This window comes from Prionailurus bengalensis, chromosome A2 (assembly GCF_016509475.1).
Source record: "Prionailurus bengalensis isolate Pbe53 chromosome A2, Fcat_Pben_1.1_paternal_pri, whole genome shotgun sequence".
NCBI classification, from domain to species: Eukaryota; Metazoa; Chordata; class Mammalia; order Carnivora; family Felidae; genus Prionailurus; species Prionailurus bengalensis.
In genome coordinates, this window is record NC_057348.1 from 2,033,206 (window position 1) to 2,060,602 (window position 27,397).

At 44.9% G+C, this 27,397-nt stretch overlaps 1 protein-coding gene across 3 annotated transcripts in view; it reads left to right on the forward strand.

Moving 5' to 3' along the window:
* The window catches only part of LOC122486663 (zinc finger protein 77-like), an 84,137-nt gene extending 65,388 nt beyond the window's left edge, over positions 1-18,749 (forward strand). For all 3 annotated transcript variants that reach the window (XM_043586096.1, XM_043586095.1, XM_043586094.1), the window contains 3 exons: positions 7,725-7,851; positions 15,654-15,834; positions 16,485-18,749. In XM_043586096.1, the coding sequence (XP_043442031.1) occupies positions 7,818-7,851; positions 15,654-15,834; positions 16,485-17,754 (1,485 nt within the window). In that variant the 5' untranslated portion in view covers positions 7,725-7,817 and the 3' untranslated portion in view covers positions 17,755-18,749. The remainder of the gene's footprint in view (positions 1-7,724; positions 7,852-15,653; positions 15,835-16,484) is intronic.
* Positions 18,750-27,397: the final 8,648 nt, after the last annotated feature.

Genomic DNA, 27,397 nt, shown 5'->3' on the forward strand with positions numbered 1-27,397 from the left:
CGGAAGCAGGCTCCAGGCTCTGAGCTGTCAGCACAGAGCCCACCATGGGGCTCAAACCAACGAACTGTGAGATCATGACGTGAGCCCAAGTTGGACGCTCAACCAACCGAGCCACCCAGGCGCTCCTTATAGAAGCCTTCAGTTGTTCGTGGTGCAAATTAAGAATTTTAGCTGTCTTTCCTTCATGTGGGCTGTTGAGTGGCCTAGTTTGTCAAAATAATTAAATATGCAGGGGATGAGATTTCCCAGCCCATCCTGGTCCTTTTAACGAAAAAGAAAGATTCCAGTCCAGCCCATTAAATGCTGCCTGATGGATTCCACATGTGAAGAAAGACCAGAAGTTACATTGAAGATAGGCTGAAGTCCATTGTAATAGCTATGTACAGGTTCATCAGGCTTTTGTGTGGAAACCTGGATTTTGTTTTAATTCACAGTCCTAGGAAAAGCTACTGTAATTGCTTGGTGGGAATTTTCAGACGTTTGGCATCTTTTCAGAAGTTGGGCCTCTCTCTCCCTCTCTTTGGTTAGTTTCATCCCATGTGTGGCCTGGGCCTCAGCAACATGCATGTGGACTAGTTGATCTAAATCTGGGAAACCATGTTGGTAAGTTGAATAGCCATGTCATGTTCTTCCGCGAGCTTATGGGGGGTCCTGGGCACTTTTGGAAACTTCTGCCTTAGTCCAGGGAACATGAGAAACATGGGCTTTTAGATCTTGAGAAGCCTTCCCTTTAAAGAGGCCTGGTTAACAGGTTGAGGTAAGGAGGGATCAAGGGCAGGTTCAGAAGAAAAGGGAAGTTCAGAGCTTGTTGAGGAAAGTGGTTGGAGGCAGGTCCCAGGTGTAGAGTAGCCGCCGGATGTCTGCAGACAGGGAAGCCTGGGCGGGAGAAAAAGACACTTCGGAAGCCATTTGTCGTATTTCAGTTGTTTGCCTTGGTTCATTTGAAATAGTCTTTTGCAAAGAGTTACACTTAGATCCTGAAAATATTTGCAAGTCTTGAGGTACCGAATAAAATATGTATCAAATTCAGTTTGCTGGATTCATGACTTCCTAATTTTTTTTTCTTTTCTATTCTTTTCTCTCATTCTTTCTTTTCTTCTTTCCTTCCTTCCTTCTTAATTTTTAAATTTTTTTCTAACCGTATTCAATAAAACATGTTTGGGGAGATTGAAAGTTCCCCATAAAGGCCCTTGTAGTTCTAAATTGTATTTGGCTCAGTTGCTCATTTTGTTAGAAATGCACGAGGATGCACCATGGTTTTTAAATAAGATTGGCCAGGGTTCCATTTGAGGGCCCCCTCCATGCGCTTTGATAACTGGAATCCATTTCTTGGTAGTTTTCTCTAGACCAGAATAAAAATTTATGAACACTAGTCTCTACAGGAGTAGCCTTGTTCCAGAAGAAATCAGACCAAGGGCCAACGCATTTCCAACAGGCACGATTCCAAGAGGAACAGTCCAGTTTTGGAAAGTAGTCGGAACAAAAATGAGTTCTCCGAGAAAGGACAAGCCCCTAACACAGGTTCTGAATAAACCCTGGAGAGTGCACACACAGGAGAGCGCAGACCCAGGGAGCGGGGCTCTGATCTCAGCACAAAACAACCTCCACTTCAGGGTCCCCAAGAAAGCAGAGCAGTGGGCTCCGTGGGTACCTGCACCTGTTTGCTCGCCAGCCTGGAGTGGTTGGGGTCTCCTCTGGGTCCCCTGGTGATCACCAAGTAACGTTAACTTAAAAATGAAACCGGCAGTTATTTTTCCAGGAAAAAAATGAGAATAGCAGAGAATTGGGATTTGGGACAGGTAAGCCCCAGCAATACCACAGGCAAGTCTGGAGAAGAAAGGGAGGAACAAAGGGAGGAACGCTTTTTCCTAGAGGAGAGGGGACATTGGGAGGGGCTGTGCCAAACCGGAAAGCCATTGGAGCAAACTGGGTGTTCCACGTGTAGTGGCTTCTCATTGGCTGAACTGTGGCTCTCTTTCATTGGCCGAGGCATGACTGTCTCTCATTGGCTGGGCTGCGACCATCCCTCATTGGCTGGGTTGTGACTGTCTCTCATTGGCTGGGCTGTGGCTCTCACTGGCTGAGCTCTGGCTCTCTCGCATGGGCTGGACTGTGACTGGCTCTCATTGGCTGGCCTATGATTGTCTCTCATTGGCTGAGCTGTTGCCACCGGAGGAAATAATCTTTCCTCCTGCATGAACAGTGAGGCATTATGGGTGTGCAGGTGCGTCTCTCCGTGTTGTGTCTGCCCTTGGCCCTGAGCGGCAGGTTGGGGAGCTTCCCCTGTGGACTCCTGCCTGCACTTCAGTCGTGTCGCCCTTACTCAGCCTGGAAGAGGTGCCCGGCTTCTGGGTGGTTTTCATCGCTGGCGATCGGGAGTCGTGCCGCGGAGAGCAGAGCGCGTGCGCACGCGTGTGTGTGATGGCGCTAGTCCTCCCGGGTCTGGGGCAGGTGGATACGAGGAGCGGACCTGCCGTGTGGGGTGGGAACTCCACGTTGCTCATGTTGGGGGTCCACCAGACTCTTCCAAAGCGGCCGCCCCCGCTTACATCCGCAGCAGGATAAATGAAGGAGAATGCGCCCCGCTCACGTCCTCGCCGGCGCTTCCTGGGGCGTCTTTATAGCCAGTGTGGTGGGTGCGAAGGGGCCTCTGCTGGTAGTTCGAGGTGCGTGTCCCGCGTGACGAATGTCTAGCATCTTTTCATCGACCCACTGGTCATTTGCATATGTTCTTTGGAGAAGTGTCTGGGTGCGCAAATGTTAGGCGTGGACTTTTCCCCGCCGCCCCTTTTCCGGGATGAGGAAGTTCCCTTCTGTTCCTAGTTGGCTGAGTATTTTTGTCAAGAGAGGGTGGTGGGTTCAAGGAGATACCTTTTCTGTGTGTAAGTGACCATGGGGTTTTTGTTTCTCTTCTGTTCATGAAGTTTATGACTGCTATTTTGCTTGGTGAGCCAACCATTTTATTCCCAGATAAATCTCACTTGGTCACATTGTAGAATCCATTTTATTACTATTTTTAAATTTTTTTTAAACATTCATTTTTTGAGATTGAGAGAGACAGAGCATGATCGGGGGAGGCAGAGAGAGAGGGGAGAGAGAGGGAGATACAGAATCAGAAGCAGGCTCCAGGCTCGGAGCTGTCAGCACGGGGCCTGACGCAGGGCTGGAACTCACAGACTTGAGAGATCATGACCTGAGCCGAAGTCAGACATTCAACCAACTGAGCCACCCAGGCACCCCTGTAGAATCCATTTCATATAGGATTAATTTTGGTGTCAGGATAAACTGGCCACATGGGGTAGATTGGAAGTGTCTGTGCATGGTTGCATTTTGCATATGGATCCCTGATGTGTGGTGACGTTGAGCTCATTTCATGTGCTTTTTGGCCACTTCTGTATCTTCCTAGGGAAACGTGCATTCACATTTTTTTGTCCATTATTTAGTTGTATTATTTGTCTTTATAATGTAACCTATAATATAATCTTTTTTATTGTTGTTATACAAGTTTTGAAAAACCTGTGTAGGTTACAAGCCTCGTATCAGATGTGACTAGCAAACCCACGCTGCAGCCCCAGATGAAATGGTGTTGCCTTCATTGTAGCTGATGTAGCTGGGATTCTGTGTGCTTAGGTTGTGGAAACATGTCTTTTATTTAAGTAATTCCTGATGATTTTCTCATAATTGTTTGCTTTTTCCTTCAGTGATGTGGTGTCCTCATATTGCTCCAAAGATACTATGTGTAGGGTGTTCAGATTGGTTGGGGAGGGAGGGTGGGCAGCATAGGCTGTGAAAGAATTCACCCACAGCAGAATTTACCCAACAAAGGAGTTAGAAGTCCTTTGAATGCACTGTAGGGGAGCTGCAGGCCACCAGGTGGTGGTGACGAGCTATGGTCATAGGGCAGAGTGAAGGAGTGTAGGGACACATGGAAATTCGCCCTTTTTGTGGTAACTGTGCCCGGTTGTAAGTAGACCATTGGAGAGTTGGGGCCTGTGGCTATCTAGAGGCGGGTCACTTCATGAGCCTGTTTTTTATCCATCTGTGTGGTGACTGTGGGCCCTTTTGCCTAACTCAGGTTTCCATTGGTGAAGCCTGTTGTCTAAATGTGGCCCTGACATCCCCCTGACAGGTGGAAAATGACAAATCTTTGGCGTTAGGACAGGGGTGTCACCTTCAGTAGCTTCTTCCTGCTGAATGAGGGCATAGAGATGTCCCTGGTATGTCAACATTCAGCAGGAAAATAAGCCTGAAGAAAAGACCTTTGATAGTTGACCATGATCTTCCTCCAGTCCAGGAGTTTCGCCAGTCATTAAAGGAGAGGGAGGGATCCTTTCAAGCACCGACGTGAGGATTTGTATCTGTCAGCGCTCCTGTTATGTTATTGGGGTAATCTGGAGCGCATACATGGCACTCTGTTTTAATGAAAGCATAGGTTCCTTTTTGAGCTGCTGCAGGATATCAGGCCATTGGGTATTGGAGGGTCACCTTCTCCATTTGTGGGTGACTGTGTGTTGGGCTTGGTTAAAGATGGCTGTTGTATGCCTGGCTAAAACCTCTATTTGTAATTTTAAATCCATAGAGGTTTTCCAGGAGAAATATGGTTACAGGAGAGGACCATTAATAAGCCTTCAATGCCTGATGTCTAACCTTAACAATATCCTAATTATGAGGAATTGTTGGCAAATGGGAGCTACCTCTCCCTGGAGATAAGGACGTCCCAACCTGCACCATGCAATCCAATGTAAGGAAAATGAGGACATCCCTTATTTCTGTAAGTCCATAGTTAATCACGTGGAGTGGGATATGCTCAAGCGTTTAAGGAGTGAATTTCTTATCACAGCCATGCAGAATTGGTCAAGGTGACAGTTGAGTCATGCAGTTGTTGGGGAGTCCTTCCCATTTTCCAGCTGTTCAAATAATGCTGTGTCCCTGGGGTTCTGTTCTTATCCAAACAGAGTAACAAGCATGACGATTCTCTGTACATGAGTTATTGTGGCAGTCTCTCTGAAGTTCACGTCAAGTTGTCTAGCGTTGGTATTCAGAATTTTAATAAAAACAGCAGTTTTAACTTTTAATGATTTTAAGTTATGAGAAAGGAAGATATGAAACCTTAGTTTGGAGAGCTCTAGCCAGATATTTGAGGAAACCAGAAGAATTCAAAACCTAGTCTGGTTTATAAGAAATAGTACCAAAAACTCAGTATCTACAAAGATGTTGTTTTGAAAACATAATTATTTTCTCTCTGCATTCACTCTTATCTCTAGAGATAGCCAAATCAAGACTGATTTGTTTGTAAAACAGGTCCAGTTTTAACAAAATGGCCTAGTTATTTACAAACGCTCAGCAAGAACAGTGATTGGCCATATAGGTTTTTTAAAAAGCTTGCTTTGCTCAAAATTTTCATAAGGAATCTCTAGATCGAACTTTTTAAAAAAACTTTATTTATTTAAATGTTTATTTTTGAGACAAAGAGAGACAGAGCATGAACAAGGGAGGATCAGAGAGAGAGGGGGAGACTTAGAATCCGAAGCAGGCTCCAGGCTCTGAGCTGTCAGCACAGACACTGAAACGGGGCTTGAACTCACGGACCATGAGATCATGACCTGAGCCGAAGTTGGACGCTTAACCGACTGAGCCACCCAGGCGCCCCTCTAGAGACTGAAGTTTTAATAGCCCCTCGAGGCCAGAAGACAAGCCAAATATTTGTCATCAGACTTGCTGCAGGACCTGTAGATTTATGTGATTTCTTCTTCTCAAGGTCCCCAAACTATCCTGAGGTTTCTGGCACCTGCCAGGAGTTGACTTGACTCACCTGGTAAGGCTGCTGGGAACTCTGTCAGCAAGGCATCAGGCCAGTATTTCCAGGGGGGTTGATTGGCTCCACAAAGTCCACCTTAATTCCTTCAAGCTGTCTGGTTAGTTCTGGGTCTATGCAGGTCTGTCTCAAATCCGACATTCCTGTCAAATCTTTGGTGAAATAACCAATGTGTCCAATGGTGTCTTGTTACAAGGAGAACAGATTCTCATTGTACTTAAGCAAAAAGGAGGGGAGGGCTCAGCACTCAGATGTGTAGGAATGTGTTTGCTTGTAGATCAAGATGGCAGCTGCATACATGGGAACCAAGGAGTTAAGGGGGGAATCTGACAGAAGCAAGGCTGGTGAGACTCAGCCAGCATCAGGAAAGGGTCCCAGCTGAGTCCTTCACATGTGCGGATTCACCACGGCCGAGCTGCCATTGCCACCTGTGCCACTCGTTGGGAATAGACCTTGGGAACAGAGTGGAGAGGAGAGGAAAGGGGTCATTCGCCCATACAGGCCCGAATGGTCTGACCTTGTTCACCCTCAGACCCATAGACCATACCAGGGACCCCTTGGATAGAGAACTTTGGCTGCCTGGTGAGGAGTATGGTTACACCTGCCAAAGGGCAAAAAGAAAGGAGAAGGAGTCAAGGAACCCCCCTGAAGGGCAAGAGGGGAAATCCCTCATCCTGTTGGGCAAGGGGTGCCCCATAGACGCCCCCTGGGACTTGGGATCCTCACCAAGGAGGAACCTCTCAGGTGGAGGTTGTCAGCTGCCCAGAGAACACTAGAGTCAGGCCACCAAGGGAAACTCCCAAGAAATTCCTAGGAAATCCCAGGAGAGGCCCAGTACAGCAGAGGGTCCCTGTGAAGGCCATCAAATGTGGGGCGACCCGATCAGGGGGGAGGCCCGCAGCTCGGGGTGAGAGAATTCCCCCCAAGGCAGAACAGAGGAGATGGGAGTTTGCTGAATACCCTGCAAGGGAGCAGCGGGCAGGATGGCAAAGGAGAGACCGTCTGCCGGGAGGCGGGGCTACAGTTATGGGGTCACGAGGGAGCATGGGAACCTTTGGAATGCTCCCTGTGTGGGACCTGTGCCCGGTTGTAAGTCGCAGGGGTTAGTTAGGGCCTGTGGCCATTTTGAGGCAGGTCACTCAGGGGCACGTGTGCATTCAGCTGTGTGCTCACTGCTCCCTTTGCTGCATATCTTTCCATCACTCAGGTCTGTTGCCTAAAAACGGTCCATACACTGTGATTCTTCCTCCTGTGTTAACGTGAGCGGTGGCTGTGTCCCCATCAATCCCTCAGGGACTCTTCCTTCTGGTGCCCTTTTCCTTGAATTCTGGGCCCTGGGTTAAAAGTTTGAGCGGCCCTGCTAACTTCCACGTTTCTTAAGGCCCCGGACTCGTCTTACAAACCAGGTGTGCCAGGCGCCCGGGCCCTGGCCTGTGTCCGTGCCCAGAGCCCACCTAATCTGGGAAAAGGGTCGTGTCTGCCTCTGTCGGAAGAGAGGGGACGCCACCAAGCTTCTTGCCCTTGTTCCTTCCAGGGCGAGAGCTGCTCACATCAAGCAGCACTGGAATCCGAGTGTCCACACCATTCTGACATTCTGGTTCCAGTTCTTGGAGCTGACGAGGCATAATCGTCTTAGAGCCAGCCACGCGCGTGTCCTCCGGTCTGTGTGTTGTCCGAGTGAATATTTCACTTTTCAGTCTGTACAGTACTGGTCTGCTCAGATCTGTCTCAGTGTAAATAACCCCGTAAATTGGGTGTGTGTAAGTCTATGTCAGCTGTTGTCCTCACCCTCTGTTGTGACTCAGGGGTCCTAGGAATGGAGTCAGCTCCCTGCCCGTCACCCTTTATTCTCCCACACATGTGGGTGTAGATGGAGCTTTGCTGCAATAGAATGTGTGGTATGTTTCAGGCCTCTGTGGTCTTTGAGGATGTGGCTGTGAACTTCACCCCGGAAGAGTGGGCTTTGCTGAATCGTAGTCAGAGGAAGCTCTACAGAGATGTGATGCTGGAGACCTGCAGGAACCTGTCTGCTGTGGGTAAGGATGGCTCCATACCTTCACTAGTCATTTAGGGAAGAAATGTTTCTTACAATTGGCTATTCTTACTGGGCCGGAGGAATGGGAATACATTGGAAGAAGGACAGAGTTGGTCCAAGCATTCATGAAACCTATCTGGAGTCATATAGCTTTTCCACAAAAGCATAGTTTTATGTGTTAAATTGGTTGTTTATTACCCTGTTTTTTAAGTTTATTTATTTTGAGAGGGAGAGAGAGTGTGTGTAGACACTACTCATGAGAGTGGGGGACGGGGAGAGAGAGAATCCCAAGGAGGCTTCGCACTGTCAGCACAGAGCACAATGTGGACTTGATCTCACGAACCGTGAGATCATGACCTGAGCTGAAACCCAGAGTTGGGTGCTTAACCAACGGAGCAAACCACCAGGCACTCCAAGGCCACTAGTTTTAAGACCAAGAAATGTTGCCGACTTGCTACATGCCAGCACAGGGAGGAGACAAACAAATATGTTATAAAGGAAACAACAGGACAAAACCACTGAAAATGAGCTACATGATACGGAGATAAGAGACCTACCAGAGACAGAGTTCAAAGTCATGGTCCTGCAGATCCTCACCAGTCTTGAGAGAAGAATATAGAAACACAGACCTTCAACAAGAAGATAGAAACTATAAACAAAAACCAGTCACAGCTCAGAGTTTCCATAACTGGCCTGAAAAACACCAGATGGAATCTGCAGGAGGTAAGAGGATGTTAAACACAGATCAGTCATCTGGAAGATGCACTGGTGAGAAGCCACCAGGATGAACAGCAAAAGAACAATACTGACAAATAAGTGAGGACAGGTTCTGGGACCTCTGTCACTACTGGGCTGCTTGGTTCTTGTCCTGGATGCACCAAAGAATCGGAGACCTGTACCAGAATGGGGAGCTGGGGTGGCTTGAGTAGATATGCGTAGTCATTGAGCTTTCCATTAGAGAAAAGGGGCCACTGCTGGAGTAAGAGGGGCAGTGGCCCCACGATGCTCTCCTTTGAAGCCTGCTTCGTGTACGTGTAAATTTGCCTTTGGTTGACATTTTGACTGGCAAAATGGTGGTTGGAGAATATTTGGGCTTCTGTGCCTGTGCCTGCTCATGATTCATTCTGTTAGAATTGTACAGATTTACATATTGTCTGTTTATGAGTTTTTGCTATTTATGAGTTTTATGAGCTTTTGCTGTAACCTTAAGAGTAAGTTGCCCTCTTTCTGCACATGGCTCAGCTCTTGAAAGTCCCAATGTGGCTTTTTGGTTTTGAATTTTTTTTTTTAGAGAGAGAGAGTATGCAAGCAGAGGATGGGGCAAAGGGAGAGGGAGAGAGAGAGAGAGAGGGAATTCTCAGGCTACACGCTAAGCACGGAGTCCAAAGCAGGGCCTGATCCCATGGCCCTGGTATCACGACTTGAGCCAAAATCAAGAGTCAGATGCTAAACAGACTGAGCCACTGAGGCTCCCTCATACACACGCCTTACACACACCTCCCTCATACACACCTTTGTGGCTTTTGAGCCAGCTCGGTGGCTAGGCCTTTCCTGTTTTGTTAGCCCTTAGAGGTGGCTCTGTAGGTGTGGCTGTTAGCCCCACCCCCCCGCCACACCCCACGTAGGGGTGGCTCTGAGGTTGTGGCCAGATCTGTTTTATCCCTCCTCACTCATGTCTAACTAACTGCCCCATACTATACCATGTCAGGGGTAATAACATTTTATTAGAGAAGTCTAAGGAGGGGAAGAGAGAGAAAGGGGCAGAAACTTACTAGAAAAAACAAAAGCTGAGAATTTCCCTAATCAGGAGATGGGAACAGATATCCAGATCCAGGAAGGACAGCAAGCCTAAACAGGATGAACCAAAGGACGTTCACGCCAAGACTTATAATAAAACGGGAAAAAAACTTAAAACTAAGGAGATAAGGTCTAAGAAGAAAGAGAAAAGCAAACTGTAAACTCTAAGGGAAATTTCGTAAGGCTGTCAGCTGATTTTTTTAGCAGAAACATGGCAAGTCAGTGGGGAGTGCCATAATACTTTCGAAGGGCCAAAAGGAAATAACTATGACCAAGGATATTCTACCAGGCAAAGTTGATCATTCAGAATTGAAAGAGACAGAGCTTCCCAGAGAAAAATAATTAAAGATGTTCATCACCATTAACCCAGCTTTACAAGAAATCTCAAAGGACTTCTTTTAAGTGGAAAAGAAAAGGCCAAAAGTAGAAACATGAAAAGTATGAAAGGAAAAACAAAATTGCTGGCAGAGGGGCACCTGGGCAGCTTAGTCAGTTAAGCATCCAATTTCAGCTCAGGTCATATTCTCACAGTTCCTGGGTCCGAGCCCCATGTCAGGCTTTGTGCTGACCACTCAGAGCCTGGAGCCTGCTTTGGGTTCTGTGTCTCCCTCTCTCTCTGCCCCTCCTCTGCTCACACTCTGTCTCTCTCTCTCAAAATAAATAAACGTTAAAAAAAACATTTTTAATTCCTGGTAGAAGCAAATGTGTGGTAAGGATAGTAAATCAATCACTTACAGAATTAGTATGAAGGTAAAACTCAAAAGTAGTAAACTCAAAAGTTGTATCTTGAGGTTACTCAAGGGATACACAAGAAAAGATGTGAAATATGTGGTTCCTGGCTGGCTCAGTGGGTAGAGTGTGTGACTCTTCATCTCAGAGTCATAAGTTCAAGCCCCATATTCATTGGTGTGAACCCTTGGGGAAAAAAAGACATGAAGTATGACATCATACCCATAAAATGTGGGGGAGTATAAATGTGTTTTAGAATGTGTTCAAATAAGCAATTATTAATGTAATACATACTGCTGTATGCACAAGATATTACATATGAACCTCATGGTGACCATAAACCAAAACCCTATAATCCATGCACAGAAAATAGTGAAAGGTACACAAGCAAAACATTAGGGAAAGTTGTCAGATCACACGAGGAGAGAGCATGAGTAGAAAGGAACAGAGAAGAACTATGAAAGCACTTAGAAAACATTGAACGAAATAGCAAGAAGTACATGCCTCTCAATAGTTACTTTCAGTGTAGGTGGACTGAAGGCTCCAATCAAAAGATCTACAGTGACTGAATGAATAAGAAGAAAAGACCCATGTATATTCTGCCTGCAAGGGAGTCACTGTCACCCAGTGGACACAGACTGAAAGTCAAGCAGATGGAAATAGATTTTCCATGCAAATGGAAGTGGGGAAAAAAGCAGAGGTAGAAATACTTCTATGTTGGGGCGCCTGGGCGGCGCAGTCGGTTAAGCGTCCGACTTCAGCCAGGTCACGATCTCGCGGTCCGTGAGTTCGAGCCCCGCGTCAGGCTCTGGGCTGATGGCTCAGAGCCTGGAGCCTGTTTCCGATTCTGTGTCTCCCTCTCTCTCTGCCCCTCCCCCGTTCATGCTCTGTCTCTCTGTGTCCCAAAAATAAATAAACGTTGAAAAAAAAATTAAAAAAAAAAGAAATACTTCTATGAGATAAAGCAGACTTCAAAACAAAGACTGTAGTAGACAAAGGCCATGACACGATGACAAACAGATCAATCCAACAGGGGGCGTATAACAATTGCATATATCTATGCATCTGACAGGGACACCTCAATATATAAAGCAAACATTACTAAATACAAAGGCAGAAAATGACAGTAGTACAGTAATTGTGAGAGAATTTAACACTCCACTAATGTGAATGCATAGAACGTCTAGACTAATAATCAGTAAGGAAAGAATGGATTTCAGTGACACATCAGACCAGATGGACTTAATAGATGTATACAGGACAGTCCATCCCAAACAGTGGAATACACATTCTTTTCAAGTCTGCATGGAACATTCTGCAGGATAGACCATAGGTTAGGCCCAAAATTTTACAAGTTGCAGTAAATTTAAGAAGACTGAAACCATACCAAGCATGTTTTCCATGCATAGCAGTATGAAAGTACAAGTCAAGTACAAGAAAACAGAAGGAAGCTCCAACGCATGGAGCCTAACAGAATGTTACTAAACAACAAAGAAATTAAAGTGAAGTTGTTAAATACCTCCAGGTATTCACTGAATGAATGCAGTGATGGAAGATTTTTGGCATGTGTAGCATAAGCAGTTTGAAGAGGGAAGTGTATAGTGACACAAGCCTATGTCAGGAAACAAGAAAAATCTCAAACATTCTACCATTGCACCTAGAGTAACTAGAAAAAGAACAAGCAAAGCCCAAATCGTAGCGAACAGAGCAGAAATAAATGAAATGGAGATTTTAAAATAGATCAATTGCAAGAAGAGCTGGTTCTTTGAAAAGATAAAATTGACAATATCTGGTGAAAGTAATCAAGAAGACAAGAGAGAAGGCTCAAAATTAGAAATGAAACTAATGAAACTAGAAAGAAAACTTGCAATCAACACCACAGAAATACAATGGATTGAAATAGATTAGCATGAGAAATTGTTTGCCAACAAACTGCACAAGCTAGAAGAAATAGACAAGTTTTTGGAAACTGTAATCTGCCAAGGCTAGATCAAGACGTAATAGAAAATGTAAATACATCCATTACAAGAAACAAAATTGAATTACTAGTGAAACAACTCCTAGGAAAAAATCCAGAACCATCCAGATGGCCTCACAGGTACAATCTGCCAAACATATAAAGAAGAGTTATACCTATCCTACTCAAACTATTCTCAAAAATAGAGGCGGAAAGAATACTTGCAAGTTCGTTCCATAAGGCCAGCATTACCCTGATACCAAAACCAGACAAAGTCACTACAAAGAGAAAAAAAGTTACACAGGAATATCCCTGTTGAACACAGATGTCAAATATAAAACAAAATGTTAGCAAACTGAATTCAAAATATATTCAAAGGAGCATTCACCATAATCAAATGGGATTTATTCCATGGATGCAAGGATTTAACATAAGCATATCCATCAACATATGATACACCACACTAATGAGATAAATTATTAAAAATCATGTGATCATCTCCATAGATGTAGAAAATCTTTGGACAAAATCGAACCTCCATTCCTCATAAAAACTCTCAAAAAGTGTGTATACAGGGAATATACCTCAACAGAATATAGGCCACATATGACAAACCCATAGCTACCATACTCAGTGGTCAAGAGCCAAAAGTTTTTCCTCTATGATCAGGAACAAAACACGATGTCCACTCTCACCACTTTGATTTAACATAGTACTGGAAGTCCTAACCAAACAAGTCAGACAAGATTAAGAAATATGCAAACTGTTAAGGAAGATGAAAATATGGTCAATATTTGCAGATGATTTGAAACTATTCATAGAAAATCCTTGAAACTTCACCAAGTACTATTAGAACTAGAATCATTGAAAGATACAAAAGTAATAATACCTAAGTCTGTTGTTTTTCTATAATAACAAAATGGCAGAAAGAGGAATTAAGAAAGCAATCTCATGTTCAGTCCCTTCAAAAACAAGAAAATATAGTGAATAAATGTACTCAATGAAGTTGAAAGGCCTGTACTCTGAAAGTATAAGACATTTAATGAATGAATTGAAAATGACACAGTAAGTGGAAAGATATACCATTGTCATGGATTGTAAGGGTTAATATTGTTAAAAATGTCCATACTATGAAAAGCACTCTACATATTCAATGCAATCCCTATTGACATACTAATAATATTTTTCAAAGAACTAGAGCAAAAATTCTAAAATTTTTATTGAAACAGTGAAGATTCCAAATAACTAAAGCAATGCTGAGAAAGAAAGCATTCCAAAGCTGAAGATACAACAGTCCCAGATTTCAAACTATACTACAAAACTATACGAAACAAAACAGTATCGTACTGGCACAAAAAGAGACCTATAGATCAAGAGAACAGAAGAGAGTCCAGAAATAAACCCATGCTTATATGGTCAAATCATCCACAAAAAAAGGAGCTGATTATATACAATGGGAAAAAGACTGTCTCTTCAATAAATGGTGTTAGAAAAATGAGACAGCTTACCTGCAAAAGTAAGGCTCGACCACCTTCTTACATCATCTCACACAAAAGTAAACTCAATATGGATTAGATACTTATGTGTAAGACTTGAACCCACATACCTCTTAAGACAAAACAGAGGAGATAAACTCATGGATGTCATCAGCCTTGGCAATATTTTTGTGGAATTCTCCCTTCAGGTAAGGGAAACAAAAGGAAAAATAAAAAATGGGATGAGGAACATAACAGACATTTTCCTAAAGGAGATATAGAGTTGGCCACTTAGCACATGAAAAGCTGCTCAATAGCACTTATCCTCAGAGAAATGCAAATCAAAACCACAATGAGCTGTCACCTTAAAGCAGCCAGAATGGCTACCTTCAAAAAACACAGGATATAACAAGTATTGGTGAGGATGTGGAGAAAAGGAAACTCATCATTGTTGGTGGGATTTAAATTGGTACAGCCACATTGGAAAACAGTATGGAGCTTCCACAAAAAGCTAAACATAAGTACCATATGGTCCATAATTGCATTTCTGGGTAGTTCACCAAAGAAAAAACCAGGACAGTAAGATACATGCACCCCCACTTTCTTTGTGGCATTAGTCACTATTCTCAAGATATGGAAACAATGCAGGTGTCCATCAACAGATGAATGGATAGTGAAGATGTGGTATCTACATACAAGGGACTATCAGCAATATGAAATGGATGAAGTCTTGCAATTTGTGACAACTTGGATGGGTCTAGAGGGTATTATTCCAAGTAAATAAGACAGAAAGACAAACACTGTCTTTTATATGTGAAATCTAAAGAACATAATGAACGAACAAACAGCAGAAAATAAGGATAGACTTAGAACTACAGAGAATAAAATGGTGTTTGTGAGATTGGAAGGGGATGGAGAGACAGGTGAAATCATGGAGGGGATTGAGAAGAACAGATTTGCACTTATTGAATAAATAAGGAAGGAAGGAAAAGTAGAGCACAGAGAATATAGTCAATAATTTTATAGTAGTTTTGTATAGTGACAGTAATTACACTTATTATGTTGAGCACTTTTTAATGTATATAATTGTCCAACCACTATGTTGTACAACTGACAATAGTGTAGATCAATATGCTTCCACTAAAAACAAAACAAAACACAGGTATCCATTAGCAATGACCTTGAAGACTATGAATCCATCTTCCAAATTGCTTGATGCCCTTCAAATACTACCCCCTGCTGAGCTGTTCTCCAGGGACAGGGCAGTAGCCACACACACCACCCGACCTCCCGTTGGCAGCTGGGACAGTGCAGAAGGCTTCACCAAGGGCCTCTGTGCCTTCAGGACAGACCAGCAACCCTCGGGTGCACCAGGTGCCAGAGAAGGGAAAAGCATTTGGACACATCCATTAGAAAGGTGACTCAGTCTTTCTTTGAGAAGATGATGTTTGTCATTCACTTGGCTTCCCTGCCAGACTTTTCATCCATTCTCACCCTCAAAGTGAGCTTTTTGTGTTCCTCTTGTAGGGGTAGGGGTGGATGTGTGTATCTTGCCTAGTTAGCATCTGATAATAATCTGATAATACTTATCTCCACATTGGTCTCCATATACTTTGAAGTATTGCTGAGTAAAGAGGCTGCCATTTCATACACTCTTCTTAATGGCAAAGTCCCAAACCACTAGGGTCCCCAGAATTTTTCTGTGGTCATGTGTCCATTCTTCCTGATGAACTTCCTTTACATTTTGGGATCGTTATCTGACTGGAAGTCGATGTAAGGTCTATTTCTTATCCTGAAACCTCAGACCATTCCCAAGAAATTAAATTATGCTACTAATTCTTGCAGGTTGTCGAAGTCAAGGTAACACAAGTACATCAAGGCCTCAGTGGAGCATTTTGCTGAATGAGCCGCCGGGGGAAGACAAAACAGGAATATTTACAAGAAAAGATTCGTGTTCTGTTTTTGGAGAAAAGCAGACATTTTGTAGCAGAGGAGATCACCTGCAAACCCAGGAAGGGTATTCAAGGTGACTGACACTTGCATGGGAGGAACGGGGATGTTGGCGATTATGAGACTAGAAATTAAAGAACAGCTGTAAACCTAGCACAACAATTGTGTAGTCAGAATTTTCACAAGACAGAGTTTTTTGTTTTTTTTTTTAAATTTTTTTTAATGTTTATTTTTGAGAGAGAGAGAGACAAAGCATGAGTGGGGGAGGAACAGAGAGAGAGGGAGACATGGAATCCAAAGCAGGCTCCAGGCTCTGAGCTGTCAGCACAGCCCAACACGAGGCTCAAACCCACAAACTGTGGGATCGTGACCTGACCTGAAGTCGGATGCTTAACCGACTGAGCCACCCAGGCGCCCCACAAGACAAAGTTTTTATAAATGCATTGTAGATATTGATCATCTGTAAAACAATTCAGTTGGGAAGAATGATCAGGGAAAACTATATGTAGAAGCCCAGAAAGTTATGACTTTGTTTGAGTCCTTAGCCAGAGCAGTAAGCTTGTACCACTTTGTAAGCATGGAGACAGTGCCACAAACATACCCATTCATTGACAATGGCCATTAGGTAGTCCAATAATGATTAACAAACATCAATATATCATTAATTAATAAAGAGATCGCTTATAAGCATTATTCCCTAACCATGTGCCTTCTTATTTTGAACAGAAGTCCTTTGGTGGAAAGTGTCTGTGAACGTATTGAAGGAGATCCATGTGGAGAAACCCTGAACCTGATTACAAGTCTTACTGTGCATGAGGGTTATCCTACTAGAGGCAAATCCTGTCAACATGCTAAGCATAGAGAAGCCTTCGCAGATGGTTCCTTCCTTGGGAAGCCAAGAGGATCTCACCCAGGACTCAAACCTAGCCCTGGTGAGGAGTGTGGGCTAGCCTGCAGCTGCGTCGTGAGCCTTAGCGCTCACACGGACACAGACCTTATAGAGGAACCCTATGAAAGTCAGGACACTGGGAGAGTATCTAAGACATCGAAGAGGCTCAGTAGTAAAAAATCTCTAGAGTGCAAGAAATGTGGAAAAGCTTTCACTCGCACGTCTTCCTTTCAGGGTCATGTGCGAGGTGACTGTGGAAAGAGAGTCCATGCGTGTGACGTGTGTGGGAAAGTCTTCAGGTATAACTCAAGCCTGCAGACACATAAGAAAACACACACTGGGGAGAAGTCCTATGAATGTCAGCACTGTGGGAAAGCCCTCTCTGGTCGCAGTGCCCTTGTAAGGCATGTGAGAACACACACAGGGGACAGACCCTATGAATGTAAGGAATGTGGGAAATCTTTTTGGAATTGTGGACATTTTAATCGGCACATGACCATGCACAGTATGGTGAAACCCTGTGAATGTAAGCAGTGTGGCAGAGCCTTCCGGGATCAGACAGATCTGCGAATCCATATGAGGACACACACGGGGGAAAGACCCTTTGAATGTCAGCAATGTGGGAAAGCCTTCAGATATCTTGGAAATCTGCGAGAACATATGCGGACACACACAGGGGAGAGACCCTATGAATGTCAGGAGTGTGGGAAAACTTTCAGGTACAACTCAAGTCTGCAAGCTCATGTGAGGACACACACTGGGGAGAGACCCTATAAATGTCAGCACTGTGGAAAAGCGTTCATTCGACACCACACCCTCGTACTACATACTGCCAGAAGACACTCAGTGGGCGGACACTTGGAATGTAAGGAGTGTGGGGAAACTTTCAGGAAGCATCGACCTTTTGAACGTCACATGGCCACACACAATGTAGTGAAACCCTATGAATGCGAGGAGTGTGGCAAAGCCTTCAGGTATCACAGAGACCTGCAAATACACGCGCGGACACACACTGGGGAGAGACCCTATAAATGTCAGCACTGCGAGAAAGCCTTCACCTCCTCTGAGAACCTACGAGTACACGTTAGGACACACACTAGAAAGTGACCCTATGAATGTGAGCAGTGTGGGAGGGCCCTCAAGTGTCCATCACACCTGGAAACACACACGTGGACACACACTGGGGAGAGACACCATGATTTTAAGGAGTGTGGACAAACTTTCCAGAAGCGTGAACATTTCAAACGTCACTCGAACACGCACAGTGCAATGAAACTCTGAATAAGCAGCATGGCCTCCTGGGATCACACACATCTGCAGGTACATATGAGAACACACACTGGGGAAACTTCGTAAATGTCTGCTCTGTGGGAAAGCCTTCGTTTGTCTCTCTTCCCTTCAAGGACACACGGTCAAGCACAGTGACATGAAACCCTATGAACTTCAGCACCGTGGAAAAGCCTTCAGGTATCCCAGGAATCTGTGAGCACAGACACACTGTGGGAAAGCATTTATTCTCCCTTAAAATTTTATTGGGAATGTGAGCCAACACACTGGAGATGATCCTGAACAAACAAGATTTGGGGAAAACATCAGGTATAGAACTTGATGTATTTTGTTCACAAAAATTCCGGCAGGACAGAAATCTTTTCATTGTTATGAATATGACTTTGTCTTTCAAAGTGCCTCTTCCTTAATGGGGATCCCAAATGGATGAATTCCTAGTTCATGTCACTGATATGAATGCTAATGGTTTTAAGTGGCCTTCTTTCTCCTCTGCATCTGTACAACATAGATGTTGTTGTCTCAGATTTCAAGTAATCACACTGTTGTGCACAACATGTCTCCTTTGCATTAGTATATATCTTGGACCCAGGAGTGAGAAGAGAGTGTGTGTGTGTGTGGCAGTGTGTGTACCACTTTATATAATTATAGAAAAAGATTTCTTTAATTTCACCTTGCAGAATGTTTCTAGTATACGATCACACCACGTAGACTTCTATTGTTGAAAGCTCTGTTCTCTGTTGCAGATACTGGAATTTCCTGAGTCAGTACCTGCTCTTCTATTCAATCCTTATTATTAAAGGATATATTTTCACATCGGTTCTCTTTTTTCTTTTTGTTATTTATTTGTTTTGAGAGAGCGGGGGAGGGGCAGAGAGAATTCCAAGCAGGCTCCACACTGTCCACATGCAACCCGATGCAGGGCTTGATGCCACGAATTGCAAGATCATGACCTGAGCGGAAGTCAAGAGTCAGATGTTTAACTGCCTGAGTCACCCAGGTGCCCCGAGTTCTCTCTTTTTATGGAATGGACAATTGGTAAACTTCCAATATTGTTTCTTTTTTGGGACTAATTTTTGGTGTCAGTCAATTTTGTGCCAAGTTGTGACTTCGAAGGACATCCCTTTGCACCATGACTCAGGTTTGCCCGTTTGTTTCCATGAGCAGTGATTTGGTGGAAATCCTTATGAGGTGCTTTCCTCTGGCCCCCAGGACATAATACCTGGGGTGCCTAGTACCCCTAATATCAGCCAGATCAGCTGGCCAAAATATAGCATCTGATAAATTTTGGACATAGGAACCTCTTCTGTTTCATCCCCATTGGAGATAAAAACACCTCATTGTTTCCACAATATTCCAGAGTCCTGAGGTACCCCAAGTGTGTATCAACTATCGGGCTAAATGTTTTTGGTTTTGCCCGTGGCTAAGGCATGTGGCCGAGTAGCAGTTTGTAACTCCTACTACTGGGCTGGATGTGAAAGGGAAAGCATTGCTGCCGTGGTACCTTTTAAAAAAGGTCTTGCAGGCTGGCTGGCTCAGTCAGTGGAGTGGGCAACTCTTGCACTTAGAGTTGTGGGTTCGATCCCCATACTGGCTGTCAAGATAGTTTTTAAAAAATGATACAATGTTATTTAAAAAAAAAAAAGAGGGGCGCCTGGGTGGCGCAGTCAGTTAAGCGTCCGACTTCAGCCAGGTCACGATCTCGCGGTCTGTGAGTTCAAGCCCCGCGTCGGGCTCTGGGCTGATGGCTCAGAGCCTGGAGCCTGTTTCCGATTCTGTGTCTCCCTCTCTCTCTGCCCCTCCCCCGTTCACGCTCTGTCTCTCTCTGTCCCAAAAATAAATAAAAACATTGAAAAAAAAATTAAAAAAAAAAAAAAAGATTTCCAATAGCACACCCAAGCTAATATTTACCACTTTCATCCTATTTAAAAGACCTATCCGCAAACTATGAAAAGTCTTCATTGTTCAGAGGAGTGACGTGTAAAATGCCACCAATCAAAAGGAGACGTGTCGGCGATCCGCAGTCCTGAGGAGGTTTGTCTGGATCCGAATGTAGTCTCTTTCCTCAAGGCATTCGATGACTGGGATCTCCTAAAACTCCTAAAAACCAGTTTCCCGCAAACTGGCTGGTTTCAAAAGGCCATGATCCAAAGGCCTGCACAGGTCCAGGTAGGAAGAGTCTGAGTCCGCACAGGAGTAGGACTGAAAGCACACTTCTAACGGGTGCAGTTTCTGACCCCAAAGTGAGGTTAATTTTAAGTGTCTATTTTACAAGCAAAAACGAGTTTATTGGGAATAGCAAGGAGTGCAAATCAGGACAGGCAAGAAATGGCCAATCCATGGGCAAGTTCAGAGAAGAAAGGAGAGGATGCTCTTTTACAGGAAATGGGGAGAGTTTGGGAGGGGTTGTGGTAAAGAAAAAGTCCATTGGGACAAACTGGGGGTTTGAAGATGGTGCCTTCTCATTGGCTGGTCTATGACCACCTCTCAGTGGTGGAGCTGTGATGGTCTGTCATCAGCTGGGCTGTGAGTGTCCTGCTCAAAAGTATGGGAGGAGGAGCCAGACACATGCATCTTTCCTACTTGTCTGTGAACAGCTAGAAGAAACAGTGTTGTTGATGAGGTGAGTCTAGTGGTGGTGGGAATGAGTTCTTATGTGGAGCTCCAGGCATAACTGCCTTGAGGAAACTAATATCTGGAAATGCATCTTTCCAATGTTTGTTGTCCAAAATAGCTCTTAGATGTTTACTTGAAAATCGATACCAGAATGGAAACCTGTACTTCCTCCCTGCTAGAAATTGTGCTGAAAAGGATGTTTCTTCCCATGAAGGATGGGTAATTGATTGGTAATGCTTCACTCAGAGGTGTTTCCTTATTTCCCGTGGAGGAAAAATGGGCCAGGCCTTTCCCTTTTCCTTCAGACCACTCATGCTTCTGTTGGTCCGCCCCCATTTGACACAGATCAGTTTCTATCTCTGTGTCACATGGCCTCCAGGGATGATGCCCTGGTCCTGGGCGTGGTGGGAGTCTGGTTGTATTTCGGGTGGAGTTGGGCTTCATGTCTGAGGTGATGTGTGAGGTGAGCAGTCCCACTGGGGCTTGGGGAAGGAAATGGTAAAGGGAATGTTCAGGAATGTGGTAGTTGAAATGGAAAATCAAGATATCTGTACAGTGTTTGCAGAGAGGAATGCTTATGTCTAGTCATTCCAACCACTGTCAGAATGGGCCTTCCTCTCTGCTGTCCTCAGTTCACCAATCGATGTGACCACTGGTCACGTGGATACCACACACTAATAAGGCTCAGATATAGCTGCGCTGAACTAGAACAGCATGGAAGCTGTGGATCAGAACCTCGCTTCTGTTTCATCACCGGTGGAAAAGAGTTCAAGCTGGACGTATTCCATGGAACTCTCTTTTTCTTAGCAGACCCATGACATACATTGTCAAACTGGCTTATAAGTTGTTAGCCCTTCTGCATACCCAGTGGCAGTTTTCCTTCTGAAGCTGGAGTTCTATTCTTTGTAGTGCCTTCAGGTTCTGACTAAGTTTTGCTGAGATGCCCATTGATGTCTGTAGGCTGTGACTCTGCATGTGTTCTGTGTGCCTTTAGCGGCTAGCCAGTTCGTGTGACCAACCCAGGTGCACAGAAAGGCCCAGGATAATCGTGTATTATGATCACATCCTAGGACAGTCAGTGCATGTAAAGAGGGGGTGACACTGGGGAGCACCACGGGGGCGAGCGAGCAGAGCAAGAGGGTGGGCGGCCATGAGCACGAGGCCATGTGGGCAAGTGTCTGCAGTGCCTGGATTGGCATGGAACATCACTGTGTGCTCTGAGCCGACGGTGTGGGACATGAGGGAGGCTCATTATTTATGACCTGACAGTATAGAATCTGGGAAAGAAGGCTCAGTTTCAGTGACCATCCTGAGTGCTTCCTTTCTTCTTGTGTCCTCTGGAAAATCACCTGCATTTGTAGGCCTCAGGCAACTCAGACAAGGAGATAAAAAATATCTATCTTACAGATTTTGCTCAGGGGAAACTGGATTTATATATGTTGGTGGAGTTCCTTTATGGAAGGAACACACTGCCGGATATGCGTAAGCAGCAGGTCAAGTGTTCACACAGTCAGCGACAATGGCAGTCATAGCCTCAGACACGGAAGCCCGCCCGGCACTCAGTACTGGGCTGTGACATTCTCTCACTGAGCAGAAACCATTCACCCACTGTCCTCGGACGAGGCACTTCCTTGTCTGTGATGTGTCGAGGCACATGAAGACCATGTTATGGTCATGTCTGTAAAAGGCTTGAAAATAGAGTCCAGTCCATAAAACTCACCAAATATTCCCTGCTTCTTGCTGATGTGCTGGCTGCCTCTTTATTCATAGTTTGAGCTGCACTGCATTCTTTTTTCTAGGTAAGAACTGTGTGGGCACCTGGGTGGTTCAGTCAGTTCAGCATCCGGGTCTTGATTTTGGCTGAGGACGTGATTTCATGGTTCATGAGATCGAGCCCCACGGTGGGCTCTCTGCTGATAGCGTGGAGCCTGCTTGGGATTCTCTCTCTTCCTCTCTCTCTGCCCCTCCCCTGCTCTCTCTTTTTCTCTCTCAAAATATTGTTTTTTAATTTATTAATTATTTTTGAGAGAGGGCAAGCAAGGGAGTGGCAGAGAGAGAGGGTGACAGAGAATTGGAAGCAGGCTCCATGCTGACAACAGAGAGCCAGCCCCATGTGGGGCTCAAACTGAAGATCCATGAGATCATAACCTGAGCCAAAGTGGGATGCTTAACCAACTGAGCCACCTAGGTGCACCAATAAATAAACATTTTCAAAAAATAAAAACAGATAAGAACTATGATAATTTTTCAATGATAAATTTACACGTACCTCCTGATGGTATCTGGATTAGACAGCACCCAGTCCAGAGTAAAGGAGAACATCCCACACACATCATCCATCACATGTCTGAATGTGACATGTCAGCACACGTCCTCACGCGGCTCATATCACAGTGTGCCCCTCACACTGACACCTCTACCCTCCTTCATGAGTTGTGGTCATTTGATGCGCTAATCCAGGATGATCCTCTCTGACTACAGGTGTGGTCCTGGTGGTCTTTGGCTCAGGGCATCGACGAAGTCATTATCTTAGTCTTATTAATGTACTACAATCATGTTAATCACAAAAGTCTTAATAGATAAGAATTTTGAAAATTGATTCATAAGGAAAAAATTAATGAGGTCATATGTAGCTGGTACTATGACTAAGCATGTATGAGAATATGGACAAGAATTGTCTTAAAAACTGCAAGGCTGATTTGACAACCCATAAATGTAAACAGATAAAATATCATTTTTATATATAAGTCTCACCAGTGAAAAGTAAACAGGGTGTCATTTTGTTGCTATACAAGTTGTATTTAATTAAAATATCAGGGATATATATTTAGGAGGTTGGTGGGAATAGGAAAGTGGAAGACTAAAATAACAATTCCAGGTAACACTGGAAGTTGATACCTAAATTCATGACAAGGTATATGCAGTACAAACACACACATACTCTGGGTTCAGTATTGTACACCCTAAATTTCATGTCCAGGTGGAACCTCAGAATACAACCTTCTCTAGAAATAAGTAGTTCAGGGGCACCTGGGTGGCTCAGTTGGTTCGGCGTCTGACTTTGGCTCACGGTTCGTGGGTTCAAGCCTCCCATCGGGCTCTGTGCTGACAGCTCAGAGCCTGGGGCCTGCTTCAGATTCTGTGTTCCACCCCCCCTCTCTGCCCCACCCCTGCTTGTGCTCTGTCTTTCAAAAATGAATAAAAACATGAAAATATTTTTTTTTAAGAAAAATAAGGTGTTTGCACATGTAAGGAAGATGAGGCCACACTGGATCAGGGTAGGTCTTGACCCAGTGATGGGTGTCCTTATGAAACTGGGAGATTTGGACACAGAGGCCTGCACTGAAGACAGGGCTTGACCATGTGAGACAGAAGCAGGGATTGGCATGATGTGTCTACCCGCCAAGGAATGCAAAGGGTTGTGGGCAACCCCCAGAAGCTGGGAGGGAGGCCTGGGACAGTTTGTCCTTCAGAGCCTCCAGAAGGAACCAACCTTGCAAGACATCTTGATCTCAGGCTTCCATCAGCCTCAGTTGTGACACCACAAATGTCTGTCTCATGCTGTGTTATGGCAGCCCCAGGAGACGAATGCATTCTGAAGGAGGGAGGGGACCTCGGATATCTGAAGGACACCAGAGGCCACTGTGCCCCCAGCAGAGTGAGGGGGGAGGAGGAACAGCAGATGTGAGAGGAGAGGATGGGGTGGGTTGCATGTGCTGGTCAGTCAAGAAGACGGACTTTGGTGGTGGGTGAGTTGATCAGGCACCCGCAGAGGATCCTTCTGTTACCATGACAACAGACAGTAGGATGGTGATTTCCCTCTTTTTTTTTTAATATATGAAATTTATCGTCAAATTGGTTTCCATACAACACCCAGTGCTCATCCCAAAAGATGCCCTCTTCAATGCCCATCACCTACCCTTCCCTCCCTCCCACCCACCCCCCCCATCAACCCTCAGTTTGTTCTCAGTTTTTAACAGTCTCTTATGCTTTGGCTCTCTCCCACTCTAACCTCTTTTTGTTTTTTCCTCCCCCTCCCCCATGGGTTCCTGTTAAGTTTCTCAGGATCCACATAAGAGTGAAAACATATGGTATCTGTCTTTCTCTGTATGGCTTATTTCACTTAGCATCACACTCTCCAGTTCCATCCACGTTGCTACAAAGGGCCATATTTCATTCTTTCTCATTGCCACGTAGTACTCCATTGTGTATATAAACCATAATTTCTTTATCCATTCATCAGTTGATGGGCATTTAGGCTTTTTCCACAATTTGGCTATTGTTGAGAGCGCTGCTATAAACATTGGGGTACAAGTGCCCCTATGCCTCACTACTCCTGTATCCCTTGGGTAAATTCCTAGTAGTGCTACTGCTGGGTCATAGGGTAGGTCTATTTTTAATTTTTTGAGGAAGCTCCACACTGTTTTCCAGAGTGGCTGCACCAGTTTGCATTCCCACCAACAGTGCAAGAGGGTTCCCGTTTCTCCACATCCTCTCCAGCATCTATAGTCTTCTGATTTGTTCATTTTGGCCACTCTAACTGGCGTGAGGTGATATCTGAGTGTGGTTTTGATTTGTATTTCCCTGATGAGGAGTGACATTGAGCATCTTTTCATGTGCCTGTTGGCCATCCGGATGTCTTCTTTAGAGAAGTGTCTATTCATGTTTTCTGCCCATTTCTTCACTGGGTTATTTGTTTTTCGGGTGTGGAGTTTGGTGAGCTCTTTATAGATTTTGGATACTAGCCCTTTGTCCGATATGTCATTTGCAAATATCTTTTCCCATTCCGTTGGTTGCCTTTTAGTTTTGTTGGTTGTTTCCTTTGCTGTGCAGAAGCTTTTTATCTTCACGAGATCCTAATAGTTCATTTTTGCTTTTAATTCCGTTGCCTTTGGGGATGTGTCAAGTAAGAAATTGCTGCGACTGAGGTCAGAGAGGTCTTTTCCTGCTTTCTCCTCTAGTGTTTTGATGGTTTCCTGTCTCACATTCAGGTCCCTTAGGATGGTGATTTCTCAAGATGAGTTGATCAGGCACCCACAGAGTATCCTTCTGTTACCATGACAACAGACAGTAGGATGGTGATTTCAGCCAAGGTGGTGGATCACACTGGGTTGGTAGAATGGCTATGATGTGGAGGTTGAAGCCCAGAAAGTATCTGAAGTTAGAGCCATCAGAGTTTCCTGGCTTGTAGGTGGGCTGAGAAAGAGGTTCAAGGAAATCTTCCCATGTGTCAATACTTAACAAATAGTTGAATCATTTTAATAGAATTCCATCAGCATTATACCAAGTTTTTCTTGGAACTTCACAAATCCCACTTCAAAATTTTATACATAGGAACAATTGTTCAGACATGAATTTTTATAAAATGAGGTACAGGGACTTACCCCAAATTGAGCAGTCATCAAGAACTTGTATGTTGGAAGCATAATGATGAAGGTATGGATGTACAGATGTATATTTGCATGAGAATCAAAGATCATCACTTAAACCAGAAACTCCTTCATGGCCTATCGCGTTAATCAATGTCTAGGGATGTGTGTTATCAGGACCCCCAGTTGGGCACAGCCACAGGTGTGATGTGTTGCAATACTCAGGTGTGCATTGTGTTCTGCAAGGAAAGTCACAGCAGATCCTGTTTGTAATCAGTCCCTGTGAATGTGGAATGTAAAAGCTCCATTTCCTTCTTCAGATGGTGCACTGAGAACACACCAAATAAAACAACACCTGAATTTTACTCTTAAAAGTGTGAGCACTATGGTATGTGACTTATATCTCAATTTTCAAAACAAATTTAAAGGCCACAATAGCCAGGAAATCATGCTTCCTGGGCACTGTTGAAATAATGTCGCAATGGATTTGCCCACTCTGCCTATTTAATGTAAGCGGACTCACACCATGTGGCCTGGTGTGGCTGGTGTCTTCCACGTGGTATATAACATTTTCACGATTGGTTCACGTGCATGATGTGTCCGTGCCTCATTCCTTTCTGGGGCTGAATCACCGTCCTGTCTATAGACTGCACCCTGTTCATCCATCCACACACTGGGGGACACTCGGGACGTTTCCCTCTGGTGGGTCCTGAATAGTTTTGCACCTGGCATTCGTGTGCACACATCCGAGAATCTGTTTCGGTTTGGGTAGGACTCAATACATGGGTCACATTATAATTCCGTGGTTAACTTCTTGAGAAACGATCAAGATTTTATCCACATCAGGTGCCCTAGTTTACATTCCCCTAGCCATGCACACCTGTGACTGTGTCTTGCTGGGATCCCAGGATCCCACGTCTCGTGGGGGCTGAGGACACAGGGCATGTTTGGTTGACCTGAGGCCAGAGAAGTGGGGCGGGGATGGAGAGTGGGGCCTCACGGTGTCAAAGGGTCAGGTCAAAACCCAGGAAGACCTTCTCTTCTGTTTAGTGACATCACCGGTCATTGAGCTGTTCTTAAATACAGGGGATCCGTGCACCGCCACCCCGTGTCCACCGCGGACTCAAGGGTCACCGGGCCCTTCTGTTCTGTCTCTTCCTGATCTGGCGCCGGACAAGGGAGGCTCCGCGGAGAAAGTGAGTCAGATTCTCGGGACAGAAGGAGGGTGCAGACTGGTCAACGGCCCAAAGTGTATTCTGCTGGGAGCCCGCCTGGGGGCTCACAGATCCGGGACAGGTGTATCGCGAACGGGACCCTCAGGGGGAAGGAGGCGGGGCCTGGGGGAGCTGTCCAATCTGAGGCCACAGGGGGTTACCCTCCAATCAGACCGTGAAGGGCCGCAAGCCGTCCTATCACGCGCGGGGGCCGCAATTATATCCCGGGAACCGTCCAATCAGGCCCGGGGGCGGGTGCGATCCCAC